The 18,501-nt window shown below is 38.9% G+C and overlaps 1 protein-coding gene across 16 annotated transcripts in view; it reads left to right on the plus strand.

Moving 5' to 3' along the window:
* Window positions 1-17,387, plus strand: part of PHACTR3 (phosphatase and actin regulator 3) — a 313,435-nt gene extending 296,048 nt beyond the window's left edge. For all 16 annotated transcript variants that reach the window (XM_069072503.1, XM_069072505.1, XM_069072499.1 and 13 more), the window contains 5 exons: window positions 5,714-5,769; window positions 10,648-10,709; window positions 12,406-12,546; window positions 15,531-15,607; window positions 16,792-17,387. In XM_069072503.1, coding sequence (XP_068928604.1) covers window positions 5,714-5,769; window positions 10,648-10,709; window positions 12,406-12,546; window positions 15,531-15,607; window positions 16,792-16,807 — 352 coding nt within the window. In that variant the 3' untranslated portion in view covers window positions 16,808-17,387. The remainder of the gene's footprint in view (window positions 1-5,713; window positions 5,770-10,647; window positions 10,710-12,405; window positions 12,547-15,530; window positions 15,608-16,791) is intronic.
* Window positions 17,388-18,501: the final 1,114 nt, after the last annotated feature.

The following is an 18,501-nucleotide window of genomic DNA, read 5'->3' on the forward strand; positions in this document are numbered from 1 at the left end:
ATAACTGTAATTAGCTACAATGCATATGAGCTTTTTCAGACAGCTTGGATCAGAAATAGACTGAGGTTTCCCTAACCAGACCCTGACTGTATCTACTGTGGCTAACATGTCAGGAGGCAGAGAGGAGGTGCTCGTGGTCCCAATCATTCTGATTGATGAAAGGGTTTTTACAATGAACCACAAAGGTTTTCTGTGGAAGGGAGAGTACAAGAGACATTGGTCTGAGTGATTTGATAGAGCTCAGAGCTACCGATATTCCTCTTGCTAGAACCTCATGAATTCAATGAATTTTAGCCTTCTAGGGCTAAATTCATTGGTCATTTCTTTAAGGGTCTCTAAGCCTTAAAAAACTGAAAAGAGAGCTGCGGCCTCTAGGACCAATCCAATCTCACAAACATTTATTAAATAGCCACTACATGCCAGACAATGTGGTGGGATAGATAAGGGACCTAATTTTTTGGTGTTGGGAAGATCTGCATTCAAGTCCTGTCTTTGATGCATAGAGGTTGTGTGACCCTGGGCAAGGCTTTCAGTGCTCCAGAATGTCCTCTAAGACTACAAATTGAAGAATACTTGCTAATCTGCAATTGGTACAGGGAAGTTTCCTCACCTGGAATTAGTTACCTGCACTAATGAAATACAAAGACAAAATGAAAACCGGCCTCTGCCCTCCAGGAGCTTCCATTCTACTGAACCAAACCATACCCAGTACTACCTCCAAGTTTGTAATAATGCCAAGAAATCAATTTCTGGGCTGGTTGGGACTAATAAATTCTTTACCACGCAGGCTAACAATCTGCTGTTAATATTAGAGCTGTTCTGGGTGGTTATTAAGAGGTCCTTCCTCATCCCAAGAGCCTTCTCCAGTACAGTTGTTAATATTAATTAATTTGGACATCAGATAACTCAAGAATTGCATCTGGGCAGCAGGAGGAGGACCAAGGTAACTCTAAAACAAATGTTAAGTACTCAGGAGTTTTGCTTGGGACCTGTGTCTGTCCCAAGGGCTGTTTTGAAAGGACACAATGTAGATGTTCACAAACATTTTTATAAAGTAACTGCTAGAGATAGAAAATTCCCTCTGGGGGGATTCAGTATGTTAGCAATATACGGAATGTGCAGAAGCTATAAAAAAGACAAAAACTCTGTGTTCTGGGGGTGAAGAGTGTCCTAGTTTAGAATTGTATGAATGAGGGATTAGCAATCAATCTCATTGCAGAACACATGCATATGAGCATCTCTAGGCTTTGGAACTTAGTGCTCATTTAGTCTGATCCCCTCATTTTACAGATTAGAAAACTTGAGACCAGCTAGGAGATGATTTACCCATAGTGATAAAGGTAGCTCGGGTTAGCTCTGGGATTGGATTGCAGAGTTTATGACTCTAAATGCAGTGATTTTATCTCAGAGGAATGGGGTGGGAGGGACCATATATTCTAATTTGGGAGGTTAGTGTGGAAAGGAGAGGTTGGGGCAGAACATGATAGAATTGTAGAGCTGAAAGGGACCTTGGAGACCATCTTGTTCTGTATCAGAGACATCAAAAGATGTGTCTAAAGTCACACAACAGTCTCTCAGAGCCAGGAATAGACCTACAATCGACTGACTCCCAGCCCAGTCTGCTCTCTACAGCATGCCCCCTTCTCTCTTCTTCCCCACCAAATATATGCGGTGGAAGCTCCGGGTTGAGGGAATCTGCAGAGAACCCAGAGGAAATGGTGGTTCCCGGGATCTGAAACATTCATTTCCCCCCAGTCTCTTTATTGGTTTGCTTGGTTTGATTTGTCTTTCTGACACAGATTTTCCCTCCTAGGGAGAGAAGAAGATTTCAGGAAATAACATTGTGTCCAAATAAAGAAATCCCTGCCCCTCCAGCTTCCTTTCAACTAGGGTTAGGCTGAGATGTTCTCTTTTATTGTTCCCATAAAGCAGCTACTCATGAATGTCCAGCATATTCTCAATTTGTAACTGTTCTCAGCACTTTCATGGCTTGGAGAAGTCAGCTGTTGGTGTTTTGAGACTCCCATATTTCTCCTGTGACCACCTCTCTAGTCCAATGCATTTTCTTCTTTCCTACTGACATTGCTTAATTGTGTGATGTTTATTGTTTTTGCTTTAGGTCTTCCCTGCTGGGTGGGTGCAATGAGCTCTCAGGCTGTAAATGTGGCATTTTTTTTTTTCTGGTTTCCCACCCATCTACTGCCCCATGCTGTGACCTGAAGAATATTAGATGCTGCCCAAAGAGACTCTTTTGCTTATGGCAGCAATGACCTGACCACCTATGGAGCAGATATACTCTGCCCCAGCCTCTGACTCAGGGCCTCATTTTGGCTTCATCCTACCTTTCTGAAGAGTTCTCAGGGTGTCAAAACTTTCTGGATTTTTTTGTTTTTCTGGAGGGCAGTTAGGGTTAAGTGACTTGCCCAACGTCACACGGCTAGTTTTTTGTGTGTGTGTGTTAAGTATCTGAGGTCGTATTTGAACTAGGGTCCTCCTGACTCCAAGGCCAGTGCTCTTTCACCAGTACCACCTAGGCACCCCAATGTCATAACTTTCTGTAACTGAGCTGGGTTATGGCTACAAAAGCCTTCCATTACCCACTTCTGGTCCCCTTCCCAAGAAAAACTTACATATCTACACATTTTAGAAGGAGGTAAGAATGTCAGAGGGTGTGGAGAAGGAGGAAGAGGAGGGAAAAACAACAGTACAATTGAGAGTTGTATCCTGGAGAGTTTGGTCTTCCGCAGGAGCCCTGCATGTCTCTATATCTTGGGTTTTCAGTTTTACGAGTTTTAAGCCCTTGTCATTCCTGCCTGAAAGTGAATGTAATGCACAGTAGTTATGGATTTTACAATTTGTGGGAATATTTAACAATTTATCCCCATATCGATGGTGAGAGTATTCTTTTTTTTTTTTTTGGAACAACTATTATGTGGAAATGAAGGCAGGGCATGTGACTTGGAACAAAAATAATTAACCTTGTCAGTAAGGGAGGTAAGAGGAAAGCATTTATTAAGTACTTTGTGTCAAGTACTGTTTTAAGCACTGGGAATACAAGAAAGTTGGGCATGACAGACCTGGGTGCTTTCTTAAATGAAGATTAAAGGGGGAACTTATTACTTGGAGGAAGAGGAAGCAGATCATGGTGTGAATAAATTTGTTGACTAGTCTATGCTGTAGATATCAACCCCCATTTAGTTGTTAGATGACACTGGGGAAAGAGCATAGGATCTGAAGTGAGGACCTTGCTTAGCAGTGTGTGTGTGTGTGTGTGTGTGTGTGTGTGTGTTTCTGATCCTCAGGTTTGTCAACTATGAAATGAGGATAGTATTACCTAACATTAACCTCTCCCAAAGGGTCCCTCATGAGTAAAGATGTTTGTAGACTCTAAAGCACTATTCACATGTGAGTTCTAATTGTCAGGTGGGGAGATTAACTTACTTCCCTGAGCAGATGCAGTGGGCACATGCTTATAGGAATACACACAAGGATTTCAGATCGGACAATTGTTATCTTTCTCCCCTAAAACTGCTGCTCCCATCTTCTTTCTGGGCACCTAAGACCATTCTGAGTGTATCTCAAATAGCCATAGTAATTACAAATGAGAGAGCTTGTAGCATTTCATCCTTTCATGCCACATGTGGGCATTCTCAGCTATGAATATTTCAATGCTTCCCCAGGGTTTTGGATGGGTTCATAGATTAGAATCATAGGATTTAGAACTGAAAGAAGCTTTAGAGGCTAGTCCAGCCTTGTAATTTTACAGATAAGGAAAATAAGACTGGTCTAGAGATTCAAGCAATTTGCTTAAGGTCACACAGCAGGATTTGAATCCAAGTCTCCTGATTCCAAATCTATAGCTCATTACACCACGATGCCTCTTTCATGCAGTGTCTTTATCCTACTCGAAAATTCCTTTAAAATAAAAAATCTGATGCATCTGGAAAGGGAGGTTTGGGATTTGGACTGTTTTGACCACACAGAAGAGAATGCAGGTGTAAGAAACACTGGATTCTTGGGAGACAAGCCTTCACTGAGCCAGAGTTCTTCCTGTTCAGCTTGTGAACTATGTGTGGCCTTTCCCACCAAATCCTAGCCAGTGAATTCCTGAAGGCGGGAAGGGGTGTCCAGGGTTTAGTGATTATCATATAGGGGAAGTGGGGGAGTTGCAGAACCCTCCCACAGTGTAGACATGAAATTATGAAATTAATGCAGAGGGCAAAGAAAGGGGGAGGAGGGAAGAGAAGAGAGAGAGAGAGAGAGAGAGAGAGAGAGAGAGAGAGAGAGAGAGACAGACAGACAGACAGACAGACAGACAGAGACAGAGAGACAGAGAGACAGAGAGAGACAGAGAGAGACAGAGACAGAGACAGAGAGAGAGAGACAGAGACAGAGAGAGACAGAGACAGAGAGACAGAGACAGAGACAGAGAGACAGAGAGAAAAGGAAAAAGAGAGGGAGAGGGAGAGGGAGGAGGGAGAAATATCTCCAGCATATCTGAATGTTCCAGTATGCAGGGAGGTACTGCAGCATTCTAAGGATGATTCCTTGCTTTGTTCTGTGATGGGGATTCTATAGAAGCTAAATATTTCTGGAGGCAGCATCATCATCATCTGTACAAGCCTCTGGTGGGAACCCAGATTCCACCACCCATTTATTGTATCCATAATGTAGAGCGGATGGCGGAAATGGGCTGCTTTGCTGTTCTGACCCTGTGCCAGCTTTATTTTGGTGACAATAAGAGGATCTTCAGCTTAGCATTAATTTTGACTAATTATTCCCCTCCTGACAAGTCTTTTATTTTCTGCTGCTCCCTCTGACTCCAGCAATGAAAAATGAGCTATAAAGACAACAATAATGTGTCTTAATATTGCCAGTCTTCCTGCAGTCGACATGAACACTCCATCTCTGGGTCTTGGATGCCTTTCCTAAAACAGCTAGTGAATATGTGTGGGGGTGGGTGAACATTATATGCTTGGCTCCTATTAGCAATATTATCTGGGGGAAGTCTCATTTGTTATTCAGGATGAAAGCATCCTGGCCCTGCTCGTTTGATTTTGAGACTCAGTCTCCAGGCTGCACGAGGGAAGGCTGGCAAGTGGATGTGAGGCTACATTAGACACTCCCCTCTGCATGAGGTTGTAAGCAGTGCAGGATTTTCACTAGCAGGCGAGTACGGTGGAGGGATTGAGCTGTCAGTCAGCAGCGGGGAGATCTCTTACAGGTTTTCCTCCTAACCAGATTATCTTCTGCTGGAACATATCAGTGGTGACTCTGAGGGGAAAAAAAAAGGAGGCAAGCAGGACTAAGGTTTGCTACCATTGTGGAGTTAATTGTTGCTCAACCAGGAAGACTTCTTGAATGTGTCTACTATTAGCCATAATGTTTTGTTGCTGAATGAGGTGGGTGTTGATAGGGTATGATTTGGGCCAGTAGAATCTGAAGATGAAGATGAAGAGGATTTATAAATTTCTTGAAAGGACTAAAATGCTAACCTTCTAAACCACCAAACTTTCCGGAGGTACAAAGAAAAGTTTGTCTAGATTTAGCCAAGGAAGAACCACCAGAGATATAGTTTCTTTATTTATTATCCTCCTCCTGCTTTCTGGAAGGCAATTTTTGGAGGCAAGAGAGACTTTCCTACCACAAATCCTGTGTGGCTATCCTGGGCAGCCACTATGGTACAAAATGTAATTTTGGTGTTTTTCCGCAGACGACTGAGCCAAAGACCTGCTGTGGAGGAACTAGAAAGAAGAAATATCCTGAAACGTGAGTAGCTGTTGATGCCTCTAGAGAGACCTTGCATTGTGTGTGTGCATGTGTGTGTGTGTGTGTGTGTGTGTGTGTGTGTGTTAAGACTACTGAATGAATCTGTCTTATTAGACTTTTCTGTGCAGTTAGGGAGAAATTCTAGTTTCCTTCCTTTGAAAGATGAATATTCTACTAGTATATATGGTACTTACTATTTCTAGTATGGTTTGAGTAGCTTAGATGTTTGTGTGAAATCATTTGGGAAGAAAATGTGGAAAGCTCTTTTAAAATCCATCAAAGGAAAAGGAAATATTTTTACTATTCTTAGAGTTTTTCATAGTAGTCATACTTTAGAAGAGTTAGTTAATGAATTGTCCCAGCAGAGTAGAAAGACCAACATTGGATTATTTGCAGAGCAATAACTTTAAAAGCAATTTTCTCAACAAGTAGCCAGGGCTTTCTGAATTTCCTTAATGTCCATAGAAATTTCAGATGGGGATGAGTGGAGTATAAGTAAGTGTTGCAAATCAGAGAAGGAAGGTAACACTTGCATTCACTAGAACTGGAGGTTACAAGATATGGAGCTCAAGGAATGGGAAAATGAGTTATATTATTCATTGTTTCCCAAGGTTTTGTGTTTTCCAAGAACTTTTCTACTGTTATCTAAACACCTATCTGATTATGCCCACATGGTTATGTAGAATGTGAAGGAATAACAGAAACATGACTAGGGATATTTTTCTTGTCCCTCAGATTCATAGCTCAAAGCCAGGTTAGATCCCTTTAGAGTCCACTGATTATGTCTGATAATAAAAATATTTCCAAGTTCTTATTTTAACCAGGCAGTTCTCTATGTAATTGTCTAGGCAATGGAGTTTGTTTTTCTCTCATATGAACAAAAAGCAGTCATATTCCACACACACACACACAAAAGAGGTCCTCAGAGCCTGAATTTTACAAGTGTATTATTTCCTCTTTTGGACATTCTCTAAAGTTCATGTTTTGTTGTCTGGATGGTCTTTCCTGAGGTAGATCTGATGTTCAACATTGTAATTAACCAGCTGACCAAAGAGAACCTTGGTGATCTGCTTGTGATTCATTCCCTCAAAACTTCTATCCCTTGATGATTTTTTGTGTCCCATGATAATTCTTTTTTTATTATTCATATGTAGCACTTAAGAATTGAACATTTTGATGCTTGTGGTAACTTAAAATATTTGGAAGCTACAGAATGTTAGAACTGAAAAAGGGTTGTCAGAGTGGTGTGAAGAAAGCCCTAAGGATTCCGCCTTCCCGTATGTTAACTAGACTAGCTGTCAGGATGAAAAATTCTACATTTATGGCATTGCTTAAGCTAAAGAGGCAGAGAATGGAAACTATGTCAGTTGTATCATTTGTTAAAGGTTTGATTCATCTCTCTAATTAAGCACACTTATCCTTAAAACTCATTATAAACACAGGTCCAAGAGGTTCATGGCTTACATGGGGAATGGAGTTGACGTAATTCAGGGTCCTCAGCCCAAGAAGCCTGTTTTCATTGTACAGTTGTAACATCTTCCTCACTACCGTGGGGAGCAGAGTTAGTACTTTTTAAAAGGCAAAGTGATTATAATTGTGTTCTTGTAAATGCTAGTCTTAAATATAGCCACCGTGCCAGGCCAACTGAATACACAGTATTCATAGGAACTCCCTGTTCAAAGAAATAGTAAAATAATGAATTTCCTATTCTGTGACCATGGAAATCTAGCCGCAGATAGCAACTTCTCTCCATTGTCTTCACATAGACCAGTGCTTAGCCCTGAAGCATTCTGAAGAGCCAAGAGTAGGAGTTGCTGAGAATTTCACTACTAGAGATTTTTCTTCTTTTTCCTCCCGTTGTGTGGGTGTGAGATGCGATACCATATATGGTATTAGCCCTGATGGGAAGCACTTTCTTTCCTGATGCATCAGGTAGGCTCTCTAGAGGATTTTTCTTGCTACATTCCATTTTATGGCATATAGAGAGATGATTTTTGTAGTAGCACCTATCTGTTTGATCTCCTCCTTGTGCAGTGGACACATGCTAATAATTCCTCCCATTTCTGTTGTACTCTAAGGTTTACAAAGTGATTTCCTTACAACAGCACTTATAGGGTAGCACAAGGATTATTCCCTTTTTACAGATAAGAACACTGAGGCACAGTGGTGAAATGGATTGCCTGTAGTCGTGAAAGAAATAAACGCTAGGACTGAAATTCAAACCCAGATTCCCATTCTGCAAGTCTACCATTGTTTCTATTACACTAGCCCATCATGTGGGCTTATGTCCCAGGTCTTACCTGTGTGTGAGGTAAGTGCAAACACAGATACTGATAAAAGGCCCTTCCTTGGATTGCTTAATACATTCTCCTGGAACCAATAGTGTATTAATAAAATATCAAGGAAGATAACAGGGCAGGGAAAAATTAATTCTGCCAAAGCTTCCGTTTTAAACAATGCCAGAAGGGAGAAGCTCCACTGTAGAGTTCCTTCAAAAGAATTCATGATTGCAAGGTTTTATTCATGTGATGTGAGCGGTGACCTGGCCTGTGAAGATCAAATGAATCTGATTTCACTTGATTCCGCTCAGGTAATGTTAAACCTATCCATGAAACACACTTAGTGTTCCCCATTTTGTTACAGTATCACTAAAACCTCTGTAGGTTTCAGAGTGGAGTTTTACAAAGTCCCCATTTTAACATCAGTTTTTCAACAAGCAGCCTGAAAATTTGTGACTGCTTTTCATCCATCACCCAAAATCATTTAATGTCATCAGAGATTATGCACTGTATCTGATCAATACAGTGATCCATGACAGTTTTAGAGGATTCATGATGAAAAATGCTATCTACCTCCAGAGAAAGATCTGATGAACTCAGTGCAAATTGAAGTATATCTTTTTCTCTTTTCCCTCCACAACATGGTTAATGTGGAAATGTGTTTTGAATGACTTCATAAGTATAACAGGCAACATATTTCTTGCCTTTTCAATGGGTAGGAGAGGAGGCAGAGGGAGTAAGGGGATTTGGAACTGAAAATAAAAATCACAAAAGTAAAATAACAAAAAAAAAGAGATTACATTTTTTAAGAACTAATGACAGCAAATTCTGGTTTTCCTTTGAAAGAAATTCCAAAACAACCAGCATTCAGAGATAGATCTTTAAAGGAGGATTACACTGAGGCATGTAAACCACATAGCTTATTTTGGAAAACAATTTCTGTATGCTGCCAAAGGAAATCCTGCTAATTTGTAGACTTGTTGGTAGTTCCATATCTCTTTTTCTAGGTCCCAAGCTATGTTCAGGTTGTGGGCATGGATCTTTATTTAGTAACCAAGAGCATCAGAAATAGGAAATCCATTATCTCATATCCCAGGGCAAGGCATACATTTTACACACATTACAGCTTTGCGGTCTATTTTTAGCTTCTGTGTACAGGAGTGATCATGGTTTGAATGTTAACCAGTCACAACTCTCAAAGCAAAGCCAGTGTAGGTTAGGATTTCAGTTGGTTTTTGTTGTTTTTTTTAAAGCAACTGTAACAAAAATGCCAAGGCTTCAGTAATGAAGGCAATTGTGTGTCTGTACTTAAAATGCAGCTTGAAAATATAAATTCTAAGAAAGCTCATTTTCTCTGAAACCTTATTAGTTTCAAGTCCCAGCTTAAGAATAAATCTATTTTTAAAAAAGCCATGGGTACTGGTTCACTTATTATAAAAGAGGCATATTGTACCTGGTTTTCTTGAGAATAACAGTTTCTGTAGCCCTTTCAGATTTGGATGAGGGGACAGATCATAGATTTAAAATTTGATGAGATCTTCGAGGTCATCCATTCCAACCTCTAATTTTATAAATAAAGTGAATCCTAGTGAGGTAAAATGACTTGCTCAAGGTCACAGAAGTAGGAAGTGGCAAGAGTTAGGAACTGAACCCAGATCCTTTGATTTCAGACCCATCACTCTTCCCATTGTTTGGACAGGGTCTCAGGAGACCTGGGTCCTAGGATAAATTCAGAGCATTTTAGAATTTTAGGCATCATCTAGCCCAACCCTATCATTTTATAGATAAGGAAATTGAAAGTTACAGAAGGGAAGTGATTTGCTTAAGGCTATATAAGTATTAAGTAGCGGACCCTAGGATTCAAATCAAAAGTTTTCTGACTCCAATTCAGCCAGTCAATCAATAATTAAGCACCTAATATGTGCTATGTTCATGTTCAGTCATTTTTCAGTCATATCTGACTCTTTGTGACCCCATTTGGGTTTTCTTGGCAAAGCTACTTGAATGGTTTGCTATTTCCTTCTCCAGCTCATTTTATAGATAAGAAAACTGAGACAAAGAGGGTTAAGTGACTTTCCCAGGGTCACACAGCAGTAAGTGTCTGAGGCCAGATTTGAACTCAGGCAGAGGAGTCTTCCTGACTTCAGGCTGCGCCCTCTACGTACTGTGCCACCCACTGTACTTTTGCTATCACTCCCTCCGCTTTCTAGCTTTGCTGCTTACTAAGTGAGAAGTCCTGGGCAATTTTCCTTCCCTCTGAGACTCAGTTTCCTCATCTGAAAAAAATAATTTATTGGACTAGATGATTTCTCAGATCCCTTCCAGCTTCAAAAATCCATGATTCTATAAAGTGTTGAGGATGAAGCTAGTTCAGCTGACAGCATAACGAGCAGTTCTGTGAACTAGGATTGCTCGAGGCTCTGGCACTGTCTAGAACACTTAGAGCGAAGAGCCACGTAGAAAGATTAGAGAACAACACCATAGGCACACCTTGGTGCTCCAGCTTCTAGTAATGTTCAGCAGAAAGTTTGGCTGTCCCGGAAAAAAAACTGTTCTGTGGAAATGAAGAAAGTTATATCCTTCTTTGTATCTCCCACAGAAAGAAATGATCAGACAGAGCAGGAAGAAAGACGGGAAATCAAGCAGCGACTGACAAGAAAGGTAATCAAAACCTATCTTCTTTTATTCTTTAGGAAAATATGGCACCAAGTTAACTGAAACAGAGAGCACAGAGATATCTTACCCTGTTGTTAATTAATACAGGATGTCTCTGTATTAATGTGAACCTTGATGGGGAAGCACTTAGTGTAAAGTATGGTATGAGCTCTATCGAAAGAATTTGCCTATCTATGGAAATCTACTCTTTAGAGCACTAACAAAGTACCTACTGGCCACATCTAGAGAAAAACCTCTTACTTTCCATCAGGGGATGGGGGCGCCTCTGAGTGGCAGGTGTGTTCATGCATTAATTCCACTTGTTAACTTCTCTAAGAGGGCCAAATAGAAGTCAAATGTCTTCAACACTCATCTATGAGAACTCTAGTAACCTATCCACAGCAAAACTAAAACACAAACACATACACACACTCATTATTTTGAATGTAGAAGGTCATAACTGTATGGACATTGGGGATTTTAAGTTCAGTCCACAGCTTGCTATTATTATGACCTTTTAAGTGGTCTAGAAACTTCTGTGGTTATACAATATCTAACAATGACAATAACAATAATAATTCACAGTTATATTGTACTTTAAGATTGGCAAAATGCTTTTTGAGCCTCACCAAAATTCTGGGAAAGGGATGCTATTATTATCACCATATTTCAAATGAGGAAACTGAGTCTCAGAGCTTAACTTCTCTAGGGCCACCAGTTATTAAGTATCTGAAGGAGGATCCAAACCTAGCTTTTGCTCACTCTAAATACAGGACTCAATCAATAGACATTTAGCAAGAACCTACTAAGCTCTGTGCCAGCATTGGGGATATAAGGACAAAAGTGAAATGGTCTACCCTCAAGTTCTCAAAGGAAGCCTCCATGTTCATAGAGAAGTAGCTACAAAATAAACATGTTGCTTCTGTGTAGTTTTGCTGGTGGTGGAAAGCATTGCTCCACCTATTTCAGAAGGTGACTAATGTTAAACCTGACAGGGTCCTGCTATGAGCTCTTACACCATTTGATCCTGAGACTGAAAGAATATAGATTTGCTAAATTGAGTGTTGGTGCATACCCCACTCCAGACTGTACCACAATCATAAAGTGTTCTTGTCTGTTTTAAAATTAATGAATCATTCTATGTTTTGGATTTATAGATATTAAATGCACATTCATGACCATGGAAATTTAAAAAAAAAAATCTTCCCATATTGGTACTTATTCCTTGGGAAGCAGCCTTCTCTATGACATAAATTCAAAACATCAATAAGTTAAATGTGAGCTGTGTTTGGTATTTGAGCAACTATTTTATGGATTACCAAGACCCAGAAAATCATCTTCATTTTGAAGATGAGCCTCTGTTAAATGCAGTTACACAGATTCCAGTGCCAGCCTGATGCTGAAAGCTACTCCCACTGGTAGGACTAAGCAGGACCTGTATTCTGCTGGCAAAGCTTTGAAAACCTCCTTGAGGGCTTCATCCTGCTATGGAAGTGATCCCAAGTTCTCTTTTTAAAGATATTTTCATTCCTTAAACCTTGTAAATGGGAAATCGTTTAGTTTTAAGTTCTTGTTTTCATTTTTCACAAACTTTAGCCGTATTGATGTTAAGGAAAACTTGCTCAGAATAGTTTGTGAAAAGTAAGTTAACTGGTTTTGTCCTTAATATATATTAATTTATTCATTTGTTTATTGATTTTAGCTGAATCAGAGACCCACAGTTGATGAACTGCGAGACAGAAAAATTTTGATCCGATTCAGTGATTATGTAGAAGTGGCAAAAGCACAGGACTATGACAGACGAGCGGACAAGCCTTGGACAAGATTATCAGCTGCAGATAAGGTACAGAAAAACCTTTCCAAATTGATCATAAATGGGAAAATGTCTTGCAATCTGTAAGTCAGAACTGAACATAGGATTCTGCAATTTAGATCTGGAAAGTAACCTTAGAATTCATGGGATCATAGCTCGAGAGCTCAAAGCAAAGCCTTTAGAGACCATTCTAATCCACCTCCTTCATTTTACAGAATAGGATACCGAGACCCATTTAGGTTAATGGAGAAGTTATATGAGTTGCCTGGAGTTATGTATGGTAGTATGGAACAGTCAGAATTGTAATCCAGTGCCTTTCACTCTAAACCTTCTTTTCCCCACACTGTAACCTTGATATAATATATCTCTGCATCTAGATCATATTTCACCTCTCATCCCACCCACATGCTATCATCTAAGCCTTATTCCTTATAACTACTTTACTACTTTACTTTTAACTACTTTACTTACTCCCTTACTACTTTAACGCTTCAGAAATCTATAATTTCTCCAATATTGTTTGTTTTTCATACATGTCAGTACCTTTAAGACATAGTAACCATCTCATGAATTGCTCTTGCAAAATACACATAAGAGTTATCTGGTGACCAGCTGTCTGAGAGGAGCCATCTCTGCACTTAGTTAGTTGGGTTTGGGGAGCACAGATATACATTTCATCATCACTAGCAGGATACTCACATCCTTTCCAGCATAGAAGAACAAGCCAGGGTTTGTGCTGTACTGGTGTAAGCTTTGGAAACCCAGGGCATCTCTACTCCATGATGAAACATGGAAGGAGGACTTGGTCAGAGGAAATCTTTTATCTAACTCATGTAATCTATATGCCAGCAGCCTGTCACTTAGAAGGGGGAGGAGGAGAGAGAATAGCCTGATGATCTCTTTTTTGCTATCTGATAAAATATATTATTTTGAGAACTGCCCCTCCCTCTCCTGCTCCTTTTGAGATAGAAACTACCTTCCTTATAGTTGGAGTATAGGACAAGAATGTGCTGGTAAATGTTTAATAACCAGCTCTTCAGAAACCTGGGGCACATTTTAAATTTCAATATGTATTATTAACATTTCCTTCATCACTTCTATAAGTCTAGACTAGACAATTAACTAAACAATAAATCAATAGTATTTTCTGATTTCTGAGGTGTAAATGCTCATACTGAAAATTTAACAATTGACTTTCTTAAACCTATATAAGCTGGCTCCTGTTTAGGGTCTCCTGGTTGTTAAACAATGAACTGGAATAAAAAGTACATTTTCTGTAAGAGTGTACGGCAAAGACCAAAGGCGCGCCATTGTCGAAATCAGAGAAGAAAATTCTTCTCTGATGTCCATCACAGTAAAACATAATGAACAAATTAATGGACGGTGTTTCTATCAATATTACATTTGGGATGTAATTTGGAAACTGGGAATTGGAATTTGGAGGCTGGGAAAATTTTCTTTTTCTAATTTTAAATTCTATTTCAAACTTAAACACTATGAAAAAATATAATTTCCATATATATATAATAGAACAGAAAAAGAGTAAGTATATAAAACCATGCATCTCCATTCAAACAGCCTGCCTTCTTAAAAATTATGTAAATTTTATACATTACTTCCTTATGAACATCCTTTTGTTCTCTTCTGTGCATTTAAAAACTGTTTCATTTGACTTCTTTTGGGAGGAGTATCACTATTCCTAGGCCACTCTCCAACTCACTGACCCTTCCATTATCCAAAATAAAGAAAAACCCTTGTGAAAAACAAGCAGAATAAAGAAAAATGAATTCACACAGCAGTCATGTCTAACAAAGTATCTATCTGCACCTTCTGTCCATCACTACTCTCCGAATGTGTGTAATATGCTTCATCATGGGTCCTCTGGAGACAAGGCTGGTCACTGCTTTGATCAGGGATAAGTCTCTCAAAGCTGTGTTTCTTTACCATGCGTCCTCATATAAATAGTTCTCCTAGTCCTATGTGCTTCACTCTGCATCAATGCTTACTTAGTTTCCTCTGGAATGGTCACTTTCATGATTTCATAGAGCACAATGATATTTCATTATACTCATAAGATGTACTTCATTCAGCCATTCCCCAAATGTCTAAGAGGCTATTTAAGATGCCCCCTTAGATTCTAGTTCTTTTTTTCTCCTCTGTTTCCCTGTTGAGTTTGCTCTATTTTGGTATTTTCATTTATTAATGACCATGAATTTTAGTGACACTAATTAAAATAGCTAGGAACCAAAGTAGAAATAATCTTTTAAATAAATGAGCTAATTGTTCCATCCTACTCTGGTCTAGATCTTATTCATTTGCACAAAAGCTTTCAGCACATAGTTGAATTAATAAGTATATGTAGATATAAAGACATCTGTATGTTTTAGTATAGAACATTAACAGAATTATTGGTAGAAACTTTAGTCATTATGTATCACAAATGAATTTCTCAGGGTTATGAGAAACAATAAGACAGGATGACTCTTATAGCAGCCCTAAATAAGACTCCTTAAATATGAGACAAGATTGGACTCTCATGCAGATTCTTCTATTGTGCCTTTTCTTCCCCCTAAAGGTACTGTCTATTTTGGGCCTCTGGGTCGGTTCTGTCATATTCTTTCTCAGGATAAGGGTCTTGGGGCTGCTGGAGGCATCCTCCTGCCCTGAGCAAGGCAAGAAATGAATGAAACAATGAACAATGGGATCAAATAGCAAAAGGGACTTATGCACACTGAGCCAGGAAGCAGAAGGCCTGTGACCTTGTTCCCGTACTGCCACTAAGTAGTTATGTGACATTGGACAAGTCATTCCCAATTCTTGGCTTCAGTTTTCCTCCTCAGTAAAATGAGAGGGTTGGCTTGGGTGATCGAAAATCTTTTCCCACCCTAGAAACTTTGTGATTCTGAAAGAAAATGTCTCTGGATTTTCAACTAATATTTTATTTCATTTTTTTTCATGCATTTCAACCTGTCAGCTTGTTTAATAAAAAATAATGTCCTCTTTTGAAATTTCAGGCAGCAATTCGTAAAGAACTAAATGAATACAAAAGCAATGAAATGGAGGTACATGCATCAAGCAAACATTTGACAAGGTCAGAATTGTTGGTTTGTATTATCAACATGGTTCAATATGGCATTAAAAAAACCCATTTCCTGAATCTGCAAATTGAAAAGCCATAAGGACTCTTTTCCATCTATTCTGCTAAGGCAGCTTTAGTTGGAACAAAACTAGCATTTTTGTAGAGAACTGGGTTAGATCTACTTCTGTTGAATAGTCTGGACTCGAATTATCCTAAATTAAAAGTACAGTTTTCACTTGAAAAGACCTTAAGGTCAAATGTAGGAAGATAAGAACACATAGGTCACTAGTTTGATATTAATAGTATGATTGTATATCATTGACTTCAGATTCTATAGAACATCGAAATTGTTACTATAAACAATGTACAATTTACTTACAGAAAGTTCATTATTTCTAAAAGGGGAGGGGCAGATAAGTGGCACAGTGAATAGAACACTACCTCTGAAGTCAGGAAGACCTGAGTTCAAATTTGGCCTCAAGACACTTAACACTTACTAGGTGTGTGACCCTGGGTAAGTCACTTAACCCCAGTTGCTTTGCCGATAAATAAATATATGAATGAATAAAGGGGTATCTATAAATTTTAATTTAAAATAATACTGATATGGAAAATATAGCTTCCTAACAGATCTTCCTACCTCTTTCCCACCCTCCTCCCCTGCATACTGCTATCATCATGTCATTCTTCTACTCAGAAATCTTCAGTAGGTTATCTATTGCCCACTGACTAAAATTCAAATTCCTTTGGCTGGCATTCAAGGCCCACCATAGTTTTGTGCTTCTCAATCTCTCTAGCCTTATCTTCGTCCATTTCACATTCAGTGCTCTAGCTGAACAAAACACTGTACTCTCACCATTTACTATGTCTGGAATTCCCTCTCCTCTCTTTGCTTCCCTCTTTTAAACTTAAATGTCATCTCTTTCATGTGACTCTCCCTGACTCCTGGTTAGTAATATTTCTCCTTAGACATCATATAGCATTTTGCTTCCCCCTCCCCACTTTTCATATACTTGTATAATAGTGTATTGTAGTTATTTGTGCTTGTACCTTATCCCCAACAAGGGTAGTGGCTGTATATCTTATCAAAATTGGGTTTCCCCTCCTGTTTTATACATTGTAGTACCTTAATATCTGTTGAATGAGTAAATATTGCAAAATACTGATAAAACAATATATTTACTTTTCCTCTCTAGATTCCATAGGCCATAGAGATTTTCTTCTGAGAAGAATTTGTCAATTTTTGATACCACCACTGATCTTTCATCAGGGAACTTCCCCGAAGTTCAGCTCACGATAACCTGATGTTTATGTGAGCCAAGCAGGACTGCACAGGTGAACTCTGCCGCACTTACCTACCTACAAGAGGAGTCACTGGAGGCTGTTTCACTCTTTGATGTCCAAAGAGTGCTGACCTGTGGGGGTGGGAAGATTGACTGAGTAAAAAGACTGGACTTAGAAATACCAGAAGAAAACTGCTGTTCTCCTTTAATCCTTGTTCAAACTTTACTGCAACGTAGCAGGGAAGAGGAGACGCCGTGCATGCACAGGCTTTACCATCCCAAGGCCTCTGACATCAAGGATGTATGAAGCACTGTCATTCAGTATTACGTTGATGAGACATTTTTATTCTTATCACAATTAGTTTGTAAACACTTAAGTTCATGTTATACAAGATGATTTAATGTATTATAATTTTCTTTTTTTATATAACGTCTAACAAGAACACAGCTGCAACATTTTGATTCCTGTTAATTTGTTCTTTAATTAAATGACTACTTATTGCAGGAAATGAACACAGCTTTAACATTTTTTTGGGGTTGGACCAGAGAAGAAAGCAGTGAAGTTAATCACATCCTACTATTTAGTTATCAAAGTCTAAAATCATGAAAGAGAGCCACAAGATGTATTTGTGTGCAGGTGTTTTGGGTTGTATATATATACACACATATGTACATATATACACATACATATACATGCACATGCACATATATAGACTTTCATGTAATTAAGCTCTTGAACTAAAAACTGGATTCTGTGATTAGCTTTATCTCATTAATCCATTGCTTTAAACAAATGCACTGAAAATTTCAGTTAACCAGGAAATAAGTAATGACATTAGAAAATTCCAATGAGAAGAGAACTTTAAACTTTTACTTTGAAATTATTTGCAGAGTCAAGCAAAACTTTAACCACATTTTAATACCAACCAATAGTCTCACACATAGGCAAAAGCTTGCCTCGAATGGGAAAATAAGGAGAGCAGAAACTGCACTTGCAAGAACATGCTTTTTACTGTTTATCAGGGCTTAAAGGGAAGGGTCAAGGTGAATGAGATAATTTATTTGAAATGTGAAAAGCATCATCCTTAGGTGTCAAACCAGATGCAAAACCTGTCACATTGATGGCAACTTAAGAAACTTGTGTAGAGGTATATTATGGTGGGAAGAGTGCCGAGTTTGGAGTCAAGGGCCTGGGTTCGAATTCCTGCTGTCATTTATTATGTGTGTGATTCTGAGTTATTCTAGATGACCTTCAAAATTCCTTCCGCCTCTATATCAATGACCCCATGATTTTATGGCTTCTTGCTACATGCTTCTCTCTTTTTTTCTCCTATTCTCTTTCTCTCTTACTCTTACTAATTGCCTTAAGCCTTTCAGTGCTCCCTGAGGTCATCGCCAGACTTTGGTAGGGGCACTCAGGTCAAAAGTTGCTGACTGCCTCTTTCCCTGCCAAACTGACACTATTATGCCATCTTCTAACCTGTGTCCTCCTGTAATGAAAGCAAAAGCAACCACAATTCTGCTTGATTAGATCACAATTCATACCTCAGCACTGTTGTATTACTGTAGTAAATAAGAATATATACAAATCTATATTTTAAAATATTGATATTTATATTAATG

Source organism: Petaurus breviceps, unplaced genomic scaffold, assembly GCF_028583685.1.
Source record: "Petaurus breviceps papuanus isolate PSGF00001 unplaced genomic scaffold, PetGlider_PUasm1.0 90847, whole genome shotgun sequence".
Classification (NCBI taxonomy): Eukaryota; Metazoa; Chordata; class Mammalia; order Diprotodontia; family Petauridae; genus Petaurus; species Petaurus breviceps.